Source organism: Bufo gargarizans, chromosome 2 (assembly GCF_014858855.1).
Source record: "Bufo gargarizans isolate SCDJY-AF-19 chromosome 2, ASM1485885v1, whole genome shotgun sequence".
Classification (NCBI taxonomy): Eukaryota; Metazoa; Chordata; class Amphibia; order Anura; family Bufonidae; genus Bufo; species Bufo gargarizans.
In genome coordinates, this window is record NC_058081.1 from 718,769,138 (window position 1) to 718,787,752 (window position 18,615).

The following is an 18,615-nucleotide window of genomic DNA, read 5'->3' on the forward strand; positions in this document are numbered from 1 at the left end:
TTGTATATTCTGAGGTGTTCCCTTTGGTTACTAAGAGGTGGATAGGTGGTGTGGGCGGTGGTGTGATTAGAGAGAAGGTTCCAAATGTTGTTGATAAGGGATGTGCTTGTGTGTGTTTGGTTATAAGTGTTTTGATAAATGAGTGTGAGCATTCGTCACTGATCTCTAGCCATTCCACATAGAAGTCTTAGTCCTCTGGGAATGAGATTAAGGGCTTGGTAAATCTTAAGAAAAAAACTGTCTATTTTGTTGTGTATGTAGTCTTTGACGTCATGGATAATGTTATAGTTACTATTGTAGTGATCGTTTTTCATCCTTGGTTGAGTGTCACGGGTGTTGGTCCACGTACCAACCTAGGGAATCACCCCAATGTTGTATTTTACAAAAGATACATCGACGACATAATCTTAATATGGCAGGGAGACAACATAGACCTCTGTACATACATTGAGACACTTAACCAAAACAAATGGAACCTACACTTCACCTTTGAGTCTCATCCCACAGAAGCCACTTTCCTCAACCTCCAGCTTAATAGCAGCAATAATATCATATCCACCAGTACACATTTCAAAAAAGTAGATGCCAACAGCTTCTAAGACTTCAAAAGCAGACACTATCACAAATGGAAAACAAAACATACCGTTCAGTCAGATGGAGAGAATTAGGTGTAACTGCACAAATTACATTACCATGCACCAACAATTAGATACCCTCAGCAAAAGATTCACAGATAAAGGTTATCCCTCCCAACTTATAAAAGATTGAAGAAATAGGATCTCACAAATTGACCAAAAAGAGAGCTTACAACCAAAAATCACGACCCAAGGTGCAAAAGAGACACCGTTCAGACCAGGCTTCATCACCCGATACAACCAGAATCACAAACTCATCAGACAAGGTCTCACAAAACATTGGCCCGTATTACTGAAAGACCCGATACTAGATAAAACAATACCCAAACAACCCAAACTCACTTTCCGCAGGGCAAAAACCCTCAAAAATGTGTTGGCCCCATCTTGTCCGAAGATACATAATCCTCTTATGTCACAAAACACTGACAGAACCAATTGGTTCATTCAAATGCGGTGCCTGTAAATGTAAATGTTGCCAGATGATGTACACATTCAAAGAAAAAATAGACTTTCCACATCCTATAGGTAAGCAATCAATGAATTGCGGTAGCAGAAACATCATTTACCTGCTCCAATGCCCTTGCACCCATTACTATGTTGGCCGCACTCCACAAACCCTCTGAGAACGCATGAACAAACACTGATCCAACATCACTAGGAAGATTCAAACACACAGCATATCACAACACTTCTCTCTAGCACATGAAGGCAACCCCACTGGCCTTAGGGTAACCGCACTCAAACAGGTCACATCATCTTTCCGACAGCTCTGCCAGAGAGAGATGTTTTGGATCTATCACCTGAACACCCTCACCCCTTTGGCTTAAACAAAATGTTAGAACATACTAATTATTAAATACATGCAGTCCCCCTCCCCTCCCTTTCACTATCACACACAGATCTGTTCAGAATCGGAGTGACCTACCCTGACGTACGTGCACCCATACACACTCCACAACACTTTGTCCTAATACTCAGCATTTCATCATCATGTAGTAATTATGTATTCATCATCTTTTTTTGTAATCTTTCTATCATAATCCCTAACTATATATAGACCCCGTATATACTTTCCATTTTTTATTATTTATATATTTATATGTTTATCTTTATTTGTAATTTTAATTTTATTTTCATTTCTATTAATTTATTTTTACATATTTATTTATATATTTTCTTATTTTTATTACCAATATCACCATCATGATTATATCTCCCTCTCTCTACCACCATCGGATTTGCGATTACACTCATTATCTTAATTTAATCTTATTTAGCCATCAACAGTTTTGAAAAAACACTTTTTACGAAAAGGGTCATCGCCACGATCTGAACACCCATGCCAGTCCTCATATCCACCCCCCAAATGACAGGTTTAATGCCCTCCCAACCTGAATTCTCAGCACAAGCATCCTCCTGGCTGACTCTGACAGCCAACTTGGAACAACGCTTCGTTCCCAGCCACCACTTCTGGACATGCGCAGTAGGTTCCAAATGCATTCTGGTCTGATACATGCAGTCCCCCTCCCCTCCCTTTCACTATCACACACAGATCTGTTCAGAATCGGAGTGACATGCCCTGACGTACGTGCACCCATACACACTCCACAACACTTTGTCCTAATACTCAGCATTTTATCATCATGTAGTAATTATGTATTCATTATCTTATTTTGTAATCTTTCCATCATAATCCATCATAATCCCTCAGTATATATAGACCCCATATATACCTTCCATTTTTTATTATTTATATATTATGTTTATCTTTATTTGTTATTTTAATGTTATTTTTATTTCTATTCATTTATTTTTACATATTTATTTATATATTTTCTTATTTTTATTATCAATATCACCATCATGATTATATCTCCCTGTCTCTACCACCATCAGATTTGCGATTACACTCATTATCTTAATTTAATCTTATTTATCCATCCACAGTCTTAAAAAAAAAAACTTTTTACCAAAAGGGTCATCGCCACGATCCGAACACCCATGCCAGTCCTCATATCCACCCCCAAATGACAGTTTTAATGCCCTCCCACCCTGAATTCCCAGAACAAGCGTCCTCATGGCTGACTCTGACAGCCGCGGCGTCACTTCCGGTGAGTGCGTTCCAACTTGGAACTCATTGCTCCTAACCACCACTTCCGGACATGCGCAGTAGGTTCCAAATGCGTTCTGGTCTGACACGCATTGTGCAGAGAAGAGCCCCATCGCAATCACCGACTCGGACCCCTGACGTCACCAAAGGTGACGCGATCTGAGCGGCCGAATACGCCCACCTATCTTGGCGCCTATTTTGACCACTCCCCTCTAATTTTGGCACTTTTTTCCCTGATTTAGCCTGTCACCCAGGCCATATATAGCCCCCACTTTCCACACCACATGCAAACTGCTCCTAATGAAGGGACACCTTGTCCCGAAACACGTTGAGCCGGATTTTATACAATAGAATAAAAGAAAGTTGAACAGAAGCTTCCTGTCTGTGGCTGCCTTCATCTTTCACCATCTTGAGGCGATCCTGGCTGGGGGGGTATTAGTTTACCTGTCTATTATGCTTATCCGAGTAAGCCCTCCCCTCCTCCTCCCCCCCCCCCCGTGAAGTGAGTAGAATCTAATTGTTCATATATATGCAAAAATATATATTTCCCACCACCAGTGGTGATTTTTAACCCTTTATACAGTGATTTTTTAACCCTATATACATTGTTTTTATTAGTTTTATGATATTATTGTACTGTATTCCAACATCTCCACTGTTTGTTTCACCTGCCATCATACCCAGTGGATTGGCGTTCTCCCTTCCTGCAAGGTAGACCCTGCATAGCATGCCCCTTCACACCCCCGACCCCCATAATCTCCGTCTTCTATCCTCTGGCGCCTCGAGTTACTTTGGGTCTCTTGGACACCCTTCCACAGGATCTGTGTAACCCTCACACTCTCTCTCTTTTCGCATACACGTGTGAGTACATGGGGCAAGGAACTCTGGGAAGGCAGGATGACCCATAATGCCATGCATGCAGCCAATCGGCAGCCAGCCAGCCCGGTGATGTCACAGCCCTATAAATACGGCGGCCATCTTAGAGTCTGCTATTCGCTATCATACTTTGTTCAGGGACAGACGTGTATGCAGGCGCTAGGGAGAGTGAAAGAAAAACTAATTGTTAAAAAAAAAGGAAAGAAGCGATTTACTAGCGCAGGGAAAGGATATTGAGAGAAATCATTTCTCAGGCAGGGAGAGACGTGTGCAGATGCTAGGGAGAGTCACAGGAAAATCCTCATTGTGAAAAAAGTGATTTACATGTGCAGGGAAACATTACTTGGGGATTCCAGCAATTAGTTATTGGGGTGCAAGTGCTATGTTAAAAAGCCTTTAGTGGCTTTTATCTGTGGAAAAAGATAAATATATACGCAGGTCACTTTTGCTGTTAACTGCGCTGATATAATTTAGTGGCCTATTTCAATATAATACGATAAATATTTACGCAGGTCACTTTTGTTGTTGTTTGCACTAAAATCGTTTATTGCCATATTTCTACAGAAAAAGAGAAAAATAGACTAAATTCATACTTGCTGTTATTTGCACTAAAAGCGTTTCTTGTCGTATTTCACTACAATACGAGAAAAATAGACGCGGTTCACATTTGGTGTTAGTTGCGCTAAAAGCGTTTATTGTCATATTTCTAGAGAAAAAGAGAAGAAGCACAGGTCGCAGCAGAGTAAGGGGGCGTGGCAGCAGGGGTTTCTTCCCAAGGCCTCAGGTCCACATGTTAGCTAGCAGTCGTGTCTTGACCAGCAACCCAGCGGTTCTTGATTGGTTGACTGGATCTTCGACTTCGTCGCAAGTGACAGCAGCAGCAGCAGCCTGAGTCTAGAGTCGCTGATGAGCAGCTTTCTTCACCCACATAGTGAAGAAACTACTCACCAGCTGGTAGACCTGGAGCAGGACCTGAACCAGCAGGTGGTGGCATACTTTGACACACCCTGCCACCCCACATTGAAGATCCGCTGGACTACTGGGCAGCAAAACTGGATTTGTGGCCGCAACTGGCAGAGTTTGCCCTGGAAAAGCTGTCCTGCCCGGCCAGTAGTGTGGCATCAGAGCGGGTGTTTAGTGCAGCGGGGGCCATAGAGGACCACCCTCCCCACTTTATGACAGGGTTGCTATTCTCCTTGTTTGGTCTTCTTGAAATCACCACTATTTGACCTTTCTTCTGATCAGTCAGAAGGAAGGAAAACTGAGACGCACAACGGATCCTGTCTGTGTAACAGCTGTAAGGCTGTATTGTCGCTTCAGAATTGGCTTATGATTTGGTAGCCAAAAGCAGGAGTGGGTACAAAACACAGAAGACATGCAAATATTCAGTTCACGTGTCATCTCTGTTTAAGATCCACTCCTGTTTTTTTTTTGTATTACCAATACTCATGGATTACTTAGCAAATGCTGACCGAGTGAAGCGGATGCTCTACAGACAGAATCAGTTTTTTGTGGGTTATTGTTCTGACGGATCAGAGGAAGGTCAAAATAATCAGTGACGTCAACGAAGACTTACTGCTGACCCCTCTCCACTCTGTCGGGGGCTCTACTTGTATAAGAGTTTAATAGAACAGGTTCTGTAGACATCTATGTGGAATCAGCTGACAACAGTGTGAAAAGAGTGCGCTTCTTCTTGATGCTAACATCGACCTGTAAGGCTCAGTTAATACTTGAGTAATTTGGTCAGTTTTGGCCCCGTGACTGTTCTAATAAGTGAAGTGTGCAGTGATTGTAAGAGCGACGCCTGTAATCTGCATGTAATACTGACTCACAGTATTATTTCACTACCACAGCAGACTCGCTATGCGTGTTACTGCAAGGCACAGTGTTCTACACCCCTATAAAGGCTCTATGCAACCCGGAAATAGCAGTTTTTAATCGCAATTTGTCGCTCAAAGCGATTTTTTTCTGAAAATTCGGCGAACCGGTCGAATTAAATTTTTTATAAATTCCCTCATCTCTATTTAACACTCTACATGCCACGGGCAATGGCGCCCACCACATGTAAAGTGGTGACAGAGGGAGCGGACTCCCTCTGTCTCCCATCGGGACACACCGCAAATGCGATTGCAGGGTGCCGATGTGTGTGAAGGCTGCATGGGGTCTTACGTAGGCCCCAGACCAGCATACAGTAATTTCCAATAGGCTGCGCCTTTCTGTTAGAATAGCATTGCCATTAAAATGCAATGCACTATAGGTATATCAGCAATCAAAAAGCTATCTGTTATAGTCCCCTTGTGGGACTATTAAGTGGTTAAAAAGGTAAAGAAAACCTCATTTATTCAATTAAAAAATGATATTATAATTTTTTTCCATTGAAAGATTTTCAATGAAAAAAATAGCAAAAAATAAATCTTCCACATATGTTTGGTATTGCCGTGTCCGAAACGATCCAGACTACATAAATATAATGACAGAAAAGATGGGGGGTGACCCTGGGGGCGTCCAAAAATGGGGACAGAAGGTCCAGGGGGGCCAGTGCTCCCCCAATATACCCAAAGTGACACCCCTAATGAGAGTAACTCGGCTAAAGCTCCCGAGCATAAATGAGAACAAAGAGAAAATGGAGCTCAAGACGCCAGAAATAGAAATAATTATAAATATTTATTTATGTCGTAAAAAAATTCATCAAGATTACATATAACAGAATGCAATGATACAGGGACAAGAAGAGAACAGGGAAAAAAATGGCTAACAGCGCCACCCTGGATGGAAGGCTCTGGTCATAAATGTAAAAAAGGCACAATCAGCGGACTAGGTACATAATATGTTAGTACATAATAATGGCATAATAGCACCGCAGATGTCAATAATTACAGTAGTGAGGGTGAGTCTACAGGTATAGATAGGAAAGATGGGTCAGAATAGAAAAACCCATATCCCAAAGGGCAGAAAGCATCCAGTTTCTAAGTCAATGCCTAATGGCACAATAGAAGTCCATGTGAGACAAACCGGAATGCACATAATAAGGAGGGACTCACCACAATAACGAACCAAGAGAGAACCAGCCAGGATGGCGCCACCCCAACGCGCGTTTCGGCGTACCTTCGTCAGGGGGTAGCGCCATACTGAGGATCAGACATTTTAAAATCATAGTGGACCAATCACACCCCAGCATTTGCTCGTCCCCAGGTGCGCTGTCTCAGGCGCGCAATCACTCCGGGAAAACCACATCCGGAGTAAGTGACCCCACTTCACCACTATGGATTATAAAGCCAGAGAACTCTCCTGGCTATCTCAATTGGATGCTGTGTTCAGGGACGAAGGAGCAGTGGGTGGGCCCAGCGACGGCCTGATCAGGGAGACCCAGAACACCCTACAATCGTTATTATACAAGAGAGCGCGCACCTGGTGGAATAAGGCCTTTCTGGAAAAGTACCTCCAGAGGGGCCTCATTCCCCGAGGTCTAAGAATACAAGTCTTTCCCTCCTATCCCATAGAGGATGACATTTTTGTCTCAAAGTGGGAGGAAATTTGCAACCAGAGCTCATTTGGTTTTATTGAGCTTTTAATTGGCCATAACAAAAAAAGCCTGGAACAAATGGACAGCGAAATTGACTTACTACAGTCACGTCTGTCCAAAGATTGCAGTGCTGCCAGTCTGAAGAGTTTTCAGGACCAACTAGATACTAAATACCCAGTCTGGGAAAAGGAGATTCAAGAGGGAAAGATCCAGAAATTTTCCCGGGACACCAATGATGCACAATTAAACCGGGTGTATAAGTGGAAGAATAAGGGACAACAACGTGAAGGGACTAGATCCCGCAGCAGATCGGCCTCAGTGTCCTCCATGTCTTCAGCCGGAGAGTCTCAACCTCAAAACATCCACCCGGCCCGTCAGACACGCTATGGGAGAAGGATGCAACGTGGGAATGGTTCGGGGAGGAGAAGACAACCCGAGCCGACTATACAGCCCAAGGGACCTGTGAACGAACTTAAGGTAATGAATCTATCTGAACATACATTCTCTAAGATAGACATCTCTCTTTTGGAGAAAGGTCTCTCTTATGTACCCAGTTGTAGCTTTGATCAGTTTACTGCCATCAAGGATCTGCACCTCTTTGGGAGGTCCCTGATGATGAAGCGGTGGCATGCGAGGTCAGATTCCATTGGGGGTCTGGATACTGAAGAAGAACAACAGGCTCTCCGTGTGTTGGAGGACCTACTATTGGAACAAATCGGACCCACCGAGAATGCTGCTGGTGTCATTCCATCTACAATCAGGAAGAAGTCTGTGAAGTTCCCTCCCTTGTCACTGTGCCCGGCGATTGATCTCTTTGTCAAGATGGTCAGTAGGGACTTTGCCTCAATCCCGACGTCAATACGACATGACAATCTTGACAGGGATCAACGCCGGAGCCTCAATAAACTTAAGAGTGTTGATGATGTAATTTTCAAACCAGCTGACAAGGGAGGGAACGTGGTAGTCTGGCCACGTAACATGTACTTGACGGAGGTGTACCGCCAACTTAATAATTCAACATGTTACAAAAAACTTACTTTTAATCCCTCTATCTCCTATAGAAGTGAGTTAATGAGAATTTTGGATAAAGGCCTTGAGAAGAACATCATTTCAAAACAAATGTACGAAACTCTTATCATCCAGGATCCATCCATCCCAACTCTGTACCTTTTACCGAAGGTACACAAGAACGCCTCAGTACCCCCAGGTAGGCCCATTATATCTGGCTGTAATAGTATGGTGGAGAATATTTGTAGACTGTTGGATTACCATCTCAAACCAATCGTAGAAACTTTACCATCCTACATCAGAGATACCTCCGACTTCCTACAGAGGATACAGGGGATCACCTTAGATGAGGACCATATAATGGTCACATGCGATGTAGAGTCTCTCTATACGAGTATTCAACACACAGATGGTCTGCTGGCAGTGGAGTTTTTTCTCTCTACCAGCAGCCTACCGAGAGATTTTACATCGTTCCTACTTCAACTCCTCAGGTTTGTACTCACTAGGAATTTTTTCTCGTTCAACGGGTCCTTCTTCCTGCAGCTCCAGGGGACAGCTATGGGGGCAGCATGCGCGCCCGCGTATGCCAACCTGTTCCTGGGGCTGTGGGAAAGGGACCTGTTCCTGTCAGATAGACACGTCGCTATGGACCGCGCCATTTTATGGGCGCGGTACATAGACGACGTCTTCCTGATCTGGCAGGGAACCGAGGTACAACTTGAGGATTTCTTCAAACTCCTGAACACCAATTCCAAAAACATCAGGTTAACATATATACATCATAGAGAAAGGGTGGATTTCCTTGATGTATCAGTGTTTAGGGGTTGTGGTGGTCAACTCAGGACGGATGTTTTCCGAAAGGAGACGGCCGCAAATACATATCTCCATGCCACCTCTCTTCACCCCAAAAGCACTATCTCGGCGATCCCGGTAGGCCAGTTCCTGCGTATTCGCAGGATATGCTCTGATGATGAAACATTTGAGAGACAGGCGAGAGACCTCAAGGATCGTTTTCTCAGGAGAGGATATAGCCATCGATCCATCAAAAAGGCCTACCGACGGGCAAAAAAACTAAGCCAGCCCCAATTGCTACTGACTAAAAAAGAAAGAATACCGGATGGGAATATACGATTTGTCAGCACCTACCACTCTTATTGGGATGATATGAGGTCCTGTTTGGCCACACATTGGCCCATTCTACGCACAGACCCAATTTTGGATAAAATTTTACCGCCACGACCACTTGTCACGGCACGCAGGGCTAATACCCTGCGGGATAATTTGGTGAGGGGCTATTTACAGCCAATCCCCTCCCAACTTTTTGCCGGACAGGGTGGCCCCAAGATTGGGTTCAGATCTTGCGGAAGATGCGCTGCGTGCCCAAACATGGAACGGGCCTTGGAGTTTGCGAACTCTTCTGGTACGAGTACCTTCAGAATTAAGCATTCCCTCACGTGTTCCAGCACTCAGGTGGTATACTATGCCCGGTGCCCATGTCCCATGATCTATGTGGGGCTGACCACGCGGGAACTGCGGGTCCGCGTGAGGGAACACGTGAGGGACATTCTGAAGGCACAGGAAATGGAGGAGACCGAGATCTCTAAACCAATAGCAAGACACTTTAAACTACATCATTCCTGCAATCCTAGGCTCCTCAAAGTGAGAGGCATTGATTGCATCCAAGTAGACCTGCGCGCGGGTAATACATCCAAACGGCTGGCCCAACGGGAGAGCCGCTGGATCTGGACCCTGGGGACGTTACGCCCCAGGGGACTTAATGAAAATCTGGGGTTCTCCGCTTTTCTGTAGTCGCTGGGTCCACAACTGTGGATTCCATTTTCTTTTAACAGTTAGCATGTTATTTTTATGAATATATGTCATTAATTCATCTTTTATGTGTTCCCTTCTTCCCAGCATTTTTTGAGTCTTCTTTAGGACACCGCTTCTGCTGATGTCGATGTCTGTTCCAGTCTTTGATTTCTTCTTTGGCCAGTCCAGTCCCAATGAATTTGGAATATCTGCAATACATCTTGGATCCATAAAGAATACATAGTTATACGTGCACTAGCCATCTACATTATACCCTCCTAGTAGTTTGACGCTCGATTGTTTGGGTCTTCCATTGGTCCTCTGTATTGGGCTGGGAACATTCTTAATATATGGTTGAAGCTATAAATATCTACAATTGAAGCTATACCAACATCCTGACGCATCAAGACTTCCCTTCTATTTATTTTCCCTTTCTCACCCCACTTTCCTGCACTCATGTCCTGCCACACCTTTCGGACATATGCCTTTCCAGGCTGTTCTTCACTCGGTGTTCTCTACACCTTTACCATCTTTGCTACATTGCACTTTGCACTTTACATAAACAACATATAGGCTCTCTTGCAAACCTCTTAATTAATTTCCTTTGTTCACCAGTTTCCACCCTTACATGGATCAGGGTATGATCCTCTTCATGCGTAATGTTCATCACCTCTATCACATTCATTAGGTCTCACTTTTTCCCTTTTTTCCTATATTATGAATTTATTATGTGGTCTATTTTCAGAATTATATATATGTCTTTATACATGTTCATGTTTTATTGTGACATCATTGTCCGTATATTCAAGACTTACTAAATTGTGGGTGTACACTATATATATAGGATTTTATTGATATGGGCAACAATGTTTTGACATGTATAGGCCAATTTATGTATAATATGCACATACATGCACTTGCACTTTATATACTGTCTTAGTGGATACTTGCATTTGCTAAGTATATTATAATCTTCTATATATGTGTATATCAACGGATGCCGTTTATTGTATTGGGCACACTACCGCATGTATTTGAGTTATTTATACTCATGCAAGTATGCATCACATTGGTTGCCCACCTATAACACTTGGCATTCTCGCTCTCTGTTTTTCTTCCCCTCCCTTTGGTCTCCTTCTGTCCTTTGTTCTTGTGCGCAGGAGCGCTCTCAGGTTTGGGCCTTCATCGCAGCAGACGGGTGTCTGCAGCTCCTCCCCTAGTGTGATGCGTGCGCGCGTCATCTGGGGCCGCCTCCGGCGCCCCGGGCCTGTGCGTCTATACGTCATTCACGCCCAATCATGTGCCTTGTCACGTGGGGGGCGTGTTACTGATTTGACGCCGGGCTCGGGGTGTCCGGATGTGGTTTTCCCGGAGTGATTGCGCGCCTGAGACAGCGCACCTGGGGACGAGCAAATGCTGGGGTGTGATTGGTCCACTATGATTTTAAAATGTCTGATCCTCAGTATGGCGCTACCCCCTGACGAAGGTACGCCGAAACGCGCGTTGGGGTGGCGCCATCCTGGCTGGTTCTCTCTTGGTTCGTTATTGTGGTGAGTCCCTCCTTATTATGTGCATTCCGGTTTGTCTCACATGGACTTCTATTGTGCCATTAGGCATTGACTTAGAAACTGGATGCTTTCTGCCCTTTGGGATATGGGTTTTTCTATTCTGACCCATCTTTCCTATCTATACCTGTAGACTCACCCTCACTACTGTAATTATTGACATCTGCGGTGCTATTATGCCATTATTATGTACTAACATATTATGTACCTAGTCCGCTGATTGTGCCTTTTTTACATTTATGACCAGAGCCTTCCATCCAGGGTGGCGCTGTTAGCCATTTTTTTCCCTGTTCTCTTCTTGTCCCTGTATCATTGCATTCTGTTATATGTAATCTTGATGAATTTTTTTACGACATAAATAAATATTTATAATTATTTCTATTTCTGGCGTCTTGAGCTCCATTTTCTCTTTGTTCTTACATAAATATAATGTAAATAATCCCCTATGGTGAATGCCGTAAAAAATTTTTTTTTATAAAGACAGAATTGCAAATGTATTGTTAGTTGCCACCGAAAAAACGTAATGACAAGCGATCCAAAAGCGCCATTTACTCCAAAATTATACCAACCAAAAATTCAAGTCGTCCCACAAAAATCAAGCCCTCACACATCTCCATAGAAATAAAAATAAAAAAGTTAGGAGTCTTGGGAAGCGACATTGCAAAAACATTTTTTCTTTTAAAAAATGGGGTTTTATTGCAAAAAAATAGTAACATGTAAAAAAAAAAATATATATGTATTTGGTATCACTGCAATCCTACTGACCCATAGAATAAAGATATTATGTTATTTATTCTGAAAAATGATTGCCGTAAATATTATAGCGGAAAAAGGCAGTTGCAGTATTGCTGTTTTTCCCATCTCCCTCCCAGAAAGAGTTAATAAAAGTTAATCAGAAAGTTGTGTACCCCAAAATGGCACCATTAAAAACTACAACTTGTCCCGCAAAATGCAAGTCCTCATAATGCTATATAGATGGAAAAATAAAAAAGTTATAGCGTTTGGTCAGTAAGTCCTAAAACAGGCTGGTCACTAAAGTATTAAAAAGGGGGTTTTGGAAATTTCCCAATTTTTTTTTAACCCCTTAAGGACGCAGGGCATACTGGTACGCCCTATTTCCCGAGTCCTTAAGGACTCAGGGCGTACTGGTACGTCCTAACTTTAAATCAGGATTCCGGTGCCGCGGGGGTTAATCGGAATGGGATGCCGGCTGAAATCATTCAACCGGCATCCCGGAACAACGGAGGGGGGGGTCATTTGACCCCCCCCCCCCGTATCGGCGATCGCAGAAAACCGCAGGTCAATTCAGACCTGCGGTTTTCTGCGTTTCCGGTCCAAGACTGCGATCCGTGGCGTGATTACACACCACCAATGGCAGTACGAAGATTTGGAGAGGCGGTGCTGGCCCTAGTGCTGAACACCGCTGTCCAGGGTGCTGATTGGTGCAAGGGAGAGAGGCGCGAGATTCAAACTTCCTGCGCTCCTCTCTCCCCTCCTCTTCCTGTCCAGCACCCTCACCGTGCAGCATCGTCCAGCACCAGCTCCTGCATCCCCCTAAAATTGGCATCCATCACCCTCCTGCACCCATCGCCATCCAGGTAGGTTAGGGTCAGTGAGGGAGAGGCACCGTTAGGCAGGGAAAGAAGGGAAAAGTTAGTTAGGAAAAAAAAAAAACTTTTATCTAAATCTTTCTTTGTTCCATCTCTCAGACCCCAGACCAGTGAGGATGAGGATGACCCCACATTACTTTTGTCATCCGAATCCTCCTCATCATCGGATGACGATGAGCCACCAAGGCGGCGGAAACGCCGCCAGGCAGGGCCAGGGGCCCCACATGCTAGGGATCCTGTGGCCCACCCTAGTACGAGCCGCCCTGGGGTTCGTACTGGTTTCTCGGCCCACCAAATAAGTCCACCGGAGCCCCCTGCCGATGAACTTAGCTGGTGTCCCCCAGTGGACTATGAGCCTGAGATTCCGGATTTTGCTGGCAATCCTGGAATCCAGATTCCCACAGTGGGGTTTACTGAAATTGACTATTTTAGTTTTTTTTCAGTAACCCACTGGTGAATCTCATGGTGGAGCATACGAATCTGTACGCCCAACAGTTCGTCGCTCAAAACCCAGGCTCATTTTTGGCTAGACCCGGTGGCTGGACGCCAGTCAGTGCAGCCGAGATGAGAACATTTTGGGGCCTCGTGCTGCATATGGGTAAAGTCCAAAAACCCAGTGTCAGGCAATACTGGAGTGGGGACGTCCTATACCAAACCCCACTGTACAGTATGGTCATGACACGTCCCCGGTTTGAGGCCATCCGTAAATGTCTGCACTATTCCGATAATGCAGCATGTCCCCCCCCGAGGTGATCCTGCCTAAAACCGTCTGTATAAGATACGGCCGGTCATCGATCACTTTGGGGCCAAATTCATGGAGGCCTACGTACCTGGAAGGGAAGTCGCGGTTGATGAGTCTCTCGTTGCGTTCGAGGGGAGACTCAGTTTCCGCCAATATATTCCCACAAAGCGGGCGAGGTATGGCGTGAAGCTATACAAAATTTGTGAGAGTACCTCAGGGTACACTTACAAATTTTGTGTGTACGAGGGCCGAGATTCGCGTATTCAACCCCCAGAATGTCCCCCCACTCTGGGTGTTAGCAGGAAACTCGTGTGGGACCTTATGTACCCACTGCTGGATAACGGTTACCACTTGTATGTGGATAACTTTTATACCAGTATCCCCTTGTTCAGGTCCCTTGCCGCCAGATCCACGTTCGCTTGTGGGACTGTGCGGAAAAATCAACGCGGCCTCCCTGCCTACCCCCTCCAGGTACCTATCCCCAGGGGTGAGACCCGTGCCCTTACCAGTGGAAACCTGTTGCTGGTCAGGTATAACGACAAGAGGGATGTCCTTATGCTGTTACAATCCACGGTAACAGCACCACCCCAGCGAGGTACCGCGGCAACGGTCCTCAAGCCCGATTGTATCGTCGACTACAATCGGTATATGGTAGGAGTTGATCTCTCTGATCAAGTCCTCAAGCCATATAACGCCATGCGCAAAACCCGGGCATGGTACAAAAAAGTTGCGGTCTACTTCGTACAGGTTGCCATGTACAACTCTGTTGTACTATCCCGAAGCGCTGGCAGCACAGGGACATTCCTCCAATTCTATGAGGCAGTCCTCAAAGACCTGATCTTTTCGGACCGGGAAAGAGCAGGCCGGAGTACCTCGGGAACTGGAGGCGCCCGGATCGTCCCTGGCCAACACTTTCCAGGTGTGGTCCCCCATACTGGAAAAAAGGACGAACCCCAAAAAAGTGCAGAGTGTGTCGCAGGGGGGGTATACGGAAGGACACCACCACTCAGTGCGACACGTGCCCCGATCATCCGGGCCTCTGCATTATCGATTGGTTCAGGGAGTATCGCACTTCCATGGAGTACTGCATTATTATAATCCCCAACAGTCCAATAGAGAACATAAAAAACTATGGCTCTCAGACTTTGGACACATGGAAAAAAAAAATTTCCCCCAAAAAAATATTAGTTTTAGTGCAGGCATCCTCAAACTGCGGCCCTCCAGATGTTGTAAAACTAACTCCCAGCATGCCCAGACAACCTACAGCCTTCAGCAGTGCATGGTGGCAATTGTAGTTTTACAACATCTGGAGGGCCGCAGTTTTAGGATGCCTGCTTAGTGTCTCCAAAGTCTGAGAGCCATAAATATTGGGCATCGTCCCGTGCGTAAAACGCCTCGGACAAACGGTGTTAAAAATATAAAATAAAAGCGGTGCCAAAACACCCATTTTTGGGCAAAATTTCCATTTGAATCCTTTTTTCCGGTAATAAAGCAATGGTTAACAGCTAAACAAAACAAAATATTTTTTGCACCGATTCTGTAGTTTTCAGAAACACCCCATATGTGGTCGTAAATGGCTATATAGCCGCACGGCAGGGCATAGAACGAAGGGAACTCCATACGGTTTCTGGAAGGCAGATTTTGATGGACTGTTTTTTTTTTTTGACACCATGTCCCATTAGAAGCCCCCCCTGATGTAGCCTAGACTAGAAACTCCAAAAAAGTGACCCCATCTAAGAAACGACACCCCTCAAGGTATTCAAAAGTTACTTTACAAACTATGTTAACCCTTTAGGTGTTCCACAAAACTAAATTGCGAATGTAGAAACAATTTTAGAATTTAAATTTTTTGTTACATTGCCTCAAAAAAGAGTAATATAGAGCAACCAAAAATCATATTTACCCCTAAAATAGTCCCAAAACAACAACCACCTTATCCCATAGTTTCCTAGATGGGGTCACTTTTATGGAGTTTCTACTCTAGGGGTGCATCAGGGGGCTTTGACGTTCCTCTTCTTCTATGTCCTGCCGTTTAGCCAAATAGTAGTTTACGACCACATATGGGGTGTTTCTGCAAACTACAGAATCAGGGCAACCCATTTTTTCCAGTAAGAAAGTAAGGGTTAAAATAGAACATTTTCCAAAAAATTGAAATTTCTAAATTGTTTCTCCATCTGCCATTATCTCTTGTGGAACACCTAAAGGGTTAACAAAGTTTGTAAACCCAGTTTTGAATACCTTGAGGAGTGTACTTTCTTAGATGGAGTCACTTTTTTGAAAATTCTATTCTAGGGGTGCAACAGGGGGCTTCAAATGGGACATGGTATAAACAAAACCAGTCCTGCAAAATCTGCCTGTTCGGCCAAACAGTAGTTTACGAACACATATGGGGTGTTTCTGCAAACTACAGAATCAGGGCAACCCATTTTGAGTTTTGTTTGGCAGTTAACCCTTGTTTTATTCCTGGAAAAAAATGATTATATTGGAACATTTTCCAGAAAATAGAAATTTCAAAATTGTTTCTCAATCTGCCATTAACTCTTGTGGAAAGGGTTAATAAAGTTTGAAAAAACTGTTTTGAATACCTTGAGGGGTGAGGTTTCTATTATCTAAGCCTCACAATATGACTTCAAACCTGAACTGGTCCATAAAAAGTGGGATTTTGAAGATTTCAGAAAAATTTCAAGATTTGCTTCTAAACTTCTAAGCCTTGTAACATCCCCAAAAAATAAAATATCATTCCCAAAATGCTACAAACATGAAGTAGACATATGGGGAATGTAAAGTCATCACAATTTTTTGGGGTATTACTATGTATTACAGAAGTAGAGAAACCAAAACTTTGAAATTTGCTAATGTTTCAAAATGTTTGGTAAATATGGTATTTTTTATGCAAAAAAATTTACTTTTTTGACCCAATTTTAGCAGTGTCATGAAGTACAATATGTGATGAAAAAACAATCTCAGAACGGCCTGGGTAAGTCAAAGCGTTTTAAAGTTATCAGCACTTAAAGTGACACTGGTCAGATTTGCAAAAAATGGCCAAGTCTTTAAGGTGAAATAGGGCTGAGTCATTAAGGGGTTAAATTGCATCTAAAATTCCAAGCCATCTAACATTGTAAAAATAAAATGACATTTAAAAAATGATGCCAACATGAAGTAGACATAGGGTGAATGTTAATTAATAACAATTTCATGAGGTATCACTATCTGTCTTAAAAGCAGAGAGATTCAGATTTAGAAAATAGTGAATTTTTCAAAATTTTCTGTAAATTTAGTTTTTTTTATGTATTTCTTTACAAATAAAGGTAAAACATATTCACTTAAATGTACCATTAACATGAAGTACAATGTGTCACTAAAAAAACTGTCTCTGAATGGCTTGGATAAGTAAAAGCATTCCAAAGTTATTATCACATAAAGTGACACATGTCGGATCTGCAAAATTAGGCTTGGTCAGGAAGGTGGTGGGGCGGTAAGCAGGGGGTAAATGGCCTGGTCTGGAAGTGGTTTAGAATTCTTTTCATAATATGGTGACAAAAATTTTTTTATGTTTATTTGTAGGTGGAGACAATGCTGCAGTTTTGGTCGGGCCAGGTGTATCTTTTTCTGAATGTAACCCCTTGGGCAGCACGAGCACGCAGCAAGAAAAAGTCAGGATGATCACTTCACGTTGCATAACAGACGAATGCACTTCTAATCCTCCTGCATGTAAGTCATCTATTTCTGTCTTTTTTCAATTTATTTTTAGTCTTGTCCCCTGTTATTAAATTGCATTATATTATATTGCATTGCATTATAGCAAAAACATTTTACACCAGTAACACAAATATACAAGTGAAAGCAGAGAGAGAACTTTTTTTTTTAAACTTCATGTTTCTACATAGGCTTATTACCAGCACAGCACCCCAGTGTTATCCAAAGCAAATTACACAGTATGCAGAAATTTATTCATTATATTGGTGGCTGAGGGGCACATTTTTGAATTGCACAGTGTGTTTTATGATACAGGCATTTCCTTTTTAAACCAGTCTTATTAAATGCATACATATTACATAGAATTTTCACTTCAAACACTGAATTATTCCCTAAGTAAGTTGTCAATATCAGTGTGCAGTGTGTTTGTAGAAGGGAAGTGATATAGAATAGTGCCTCTGTCTTTATATTATAGAAAAAAAAACACTTGCAATTTTGCTAGTACCCTTTAATAATCTGTGTGTGTATATACTGCTGCGCCGTGACCAAACGATGCACAGTGTGAGGTCACAGAGCACGCTACAGTCTTCACGCTGTGCGCAGGACACAGCACAATGTGTGGCGCTAGCAGACAAAGACCAGGAAGCTGTGAGTATAGAGCCTGCACAGGAAGAGCTGCAGTCAACACTCCACGGTCCTGCTGTATTAACCACTTCCCAACTGCGCCATTGCCCCCTTCCTGACCAGGCCAAATTTAGCAAATCTGACATATCTCACTTTATGTGGTAATCACTTTGGAACGCCTTTACTTATCCAAGTCATTCAGAGATTGTTTTCTCGTGACACATTGTACTTTAATATATTTCACTTTTATTTATGAAAAAATCCCAAAATTTGGAAAAATTTGCCATTTTCAAAATTTTAATTCCTCTGCTTTTAACCACTACAGGACCGCCGTATGCAGGATTGCGTCCTGCCGGCGGCCCTGCTCTTCTGGGTGGATGCATATACGCGTCCTCCCGCGAGAGCCGAGATTTCCTG

General features: G+C 43.4%; 1 protein-coding gene across 1 annotated transcript in view; it reads left to right on the plus strand.

The window, feature by feature from the left end:
- The window catches only part of LOC122926361 (phospholipase A2 inhibitor gamma subunit B-like), a 107,978-nt gene that overhangs the window by 40,860 nt on the left and 48,503 nt on the right, over positions 1–18,615 (plus strand). Inside the window, exon 3 of the mRNA XM_044277735.1 lies at positions 17,443–17,589. Coding sequence (XP_044133670.1) covers positions 17,443–17,589 — 147 coding nt within the window. The remainder of the gene's footprint in view (positions 1–17,442; positions 17,590–18,615) is intronic.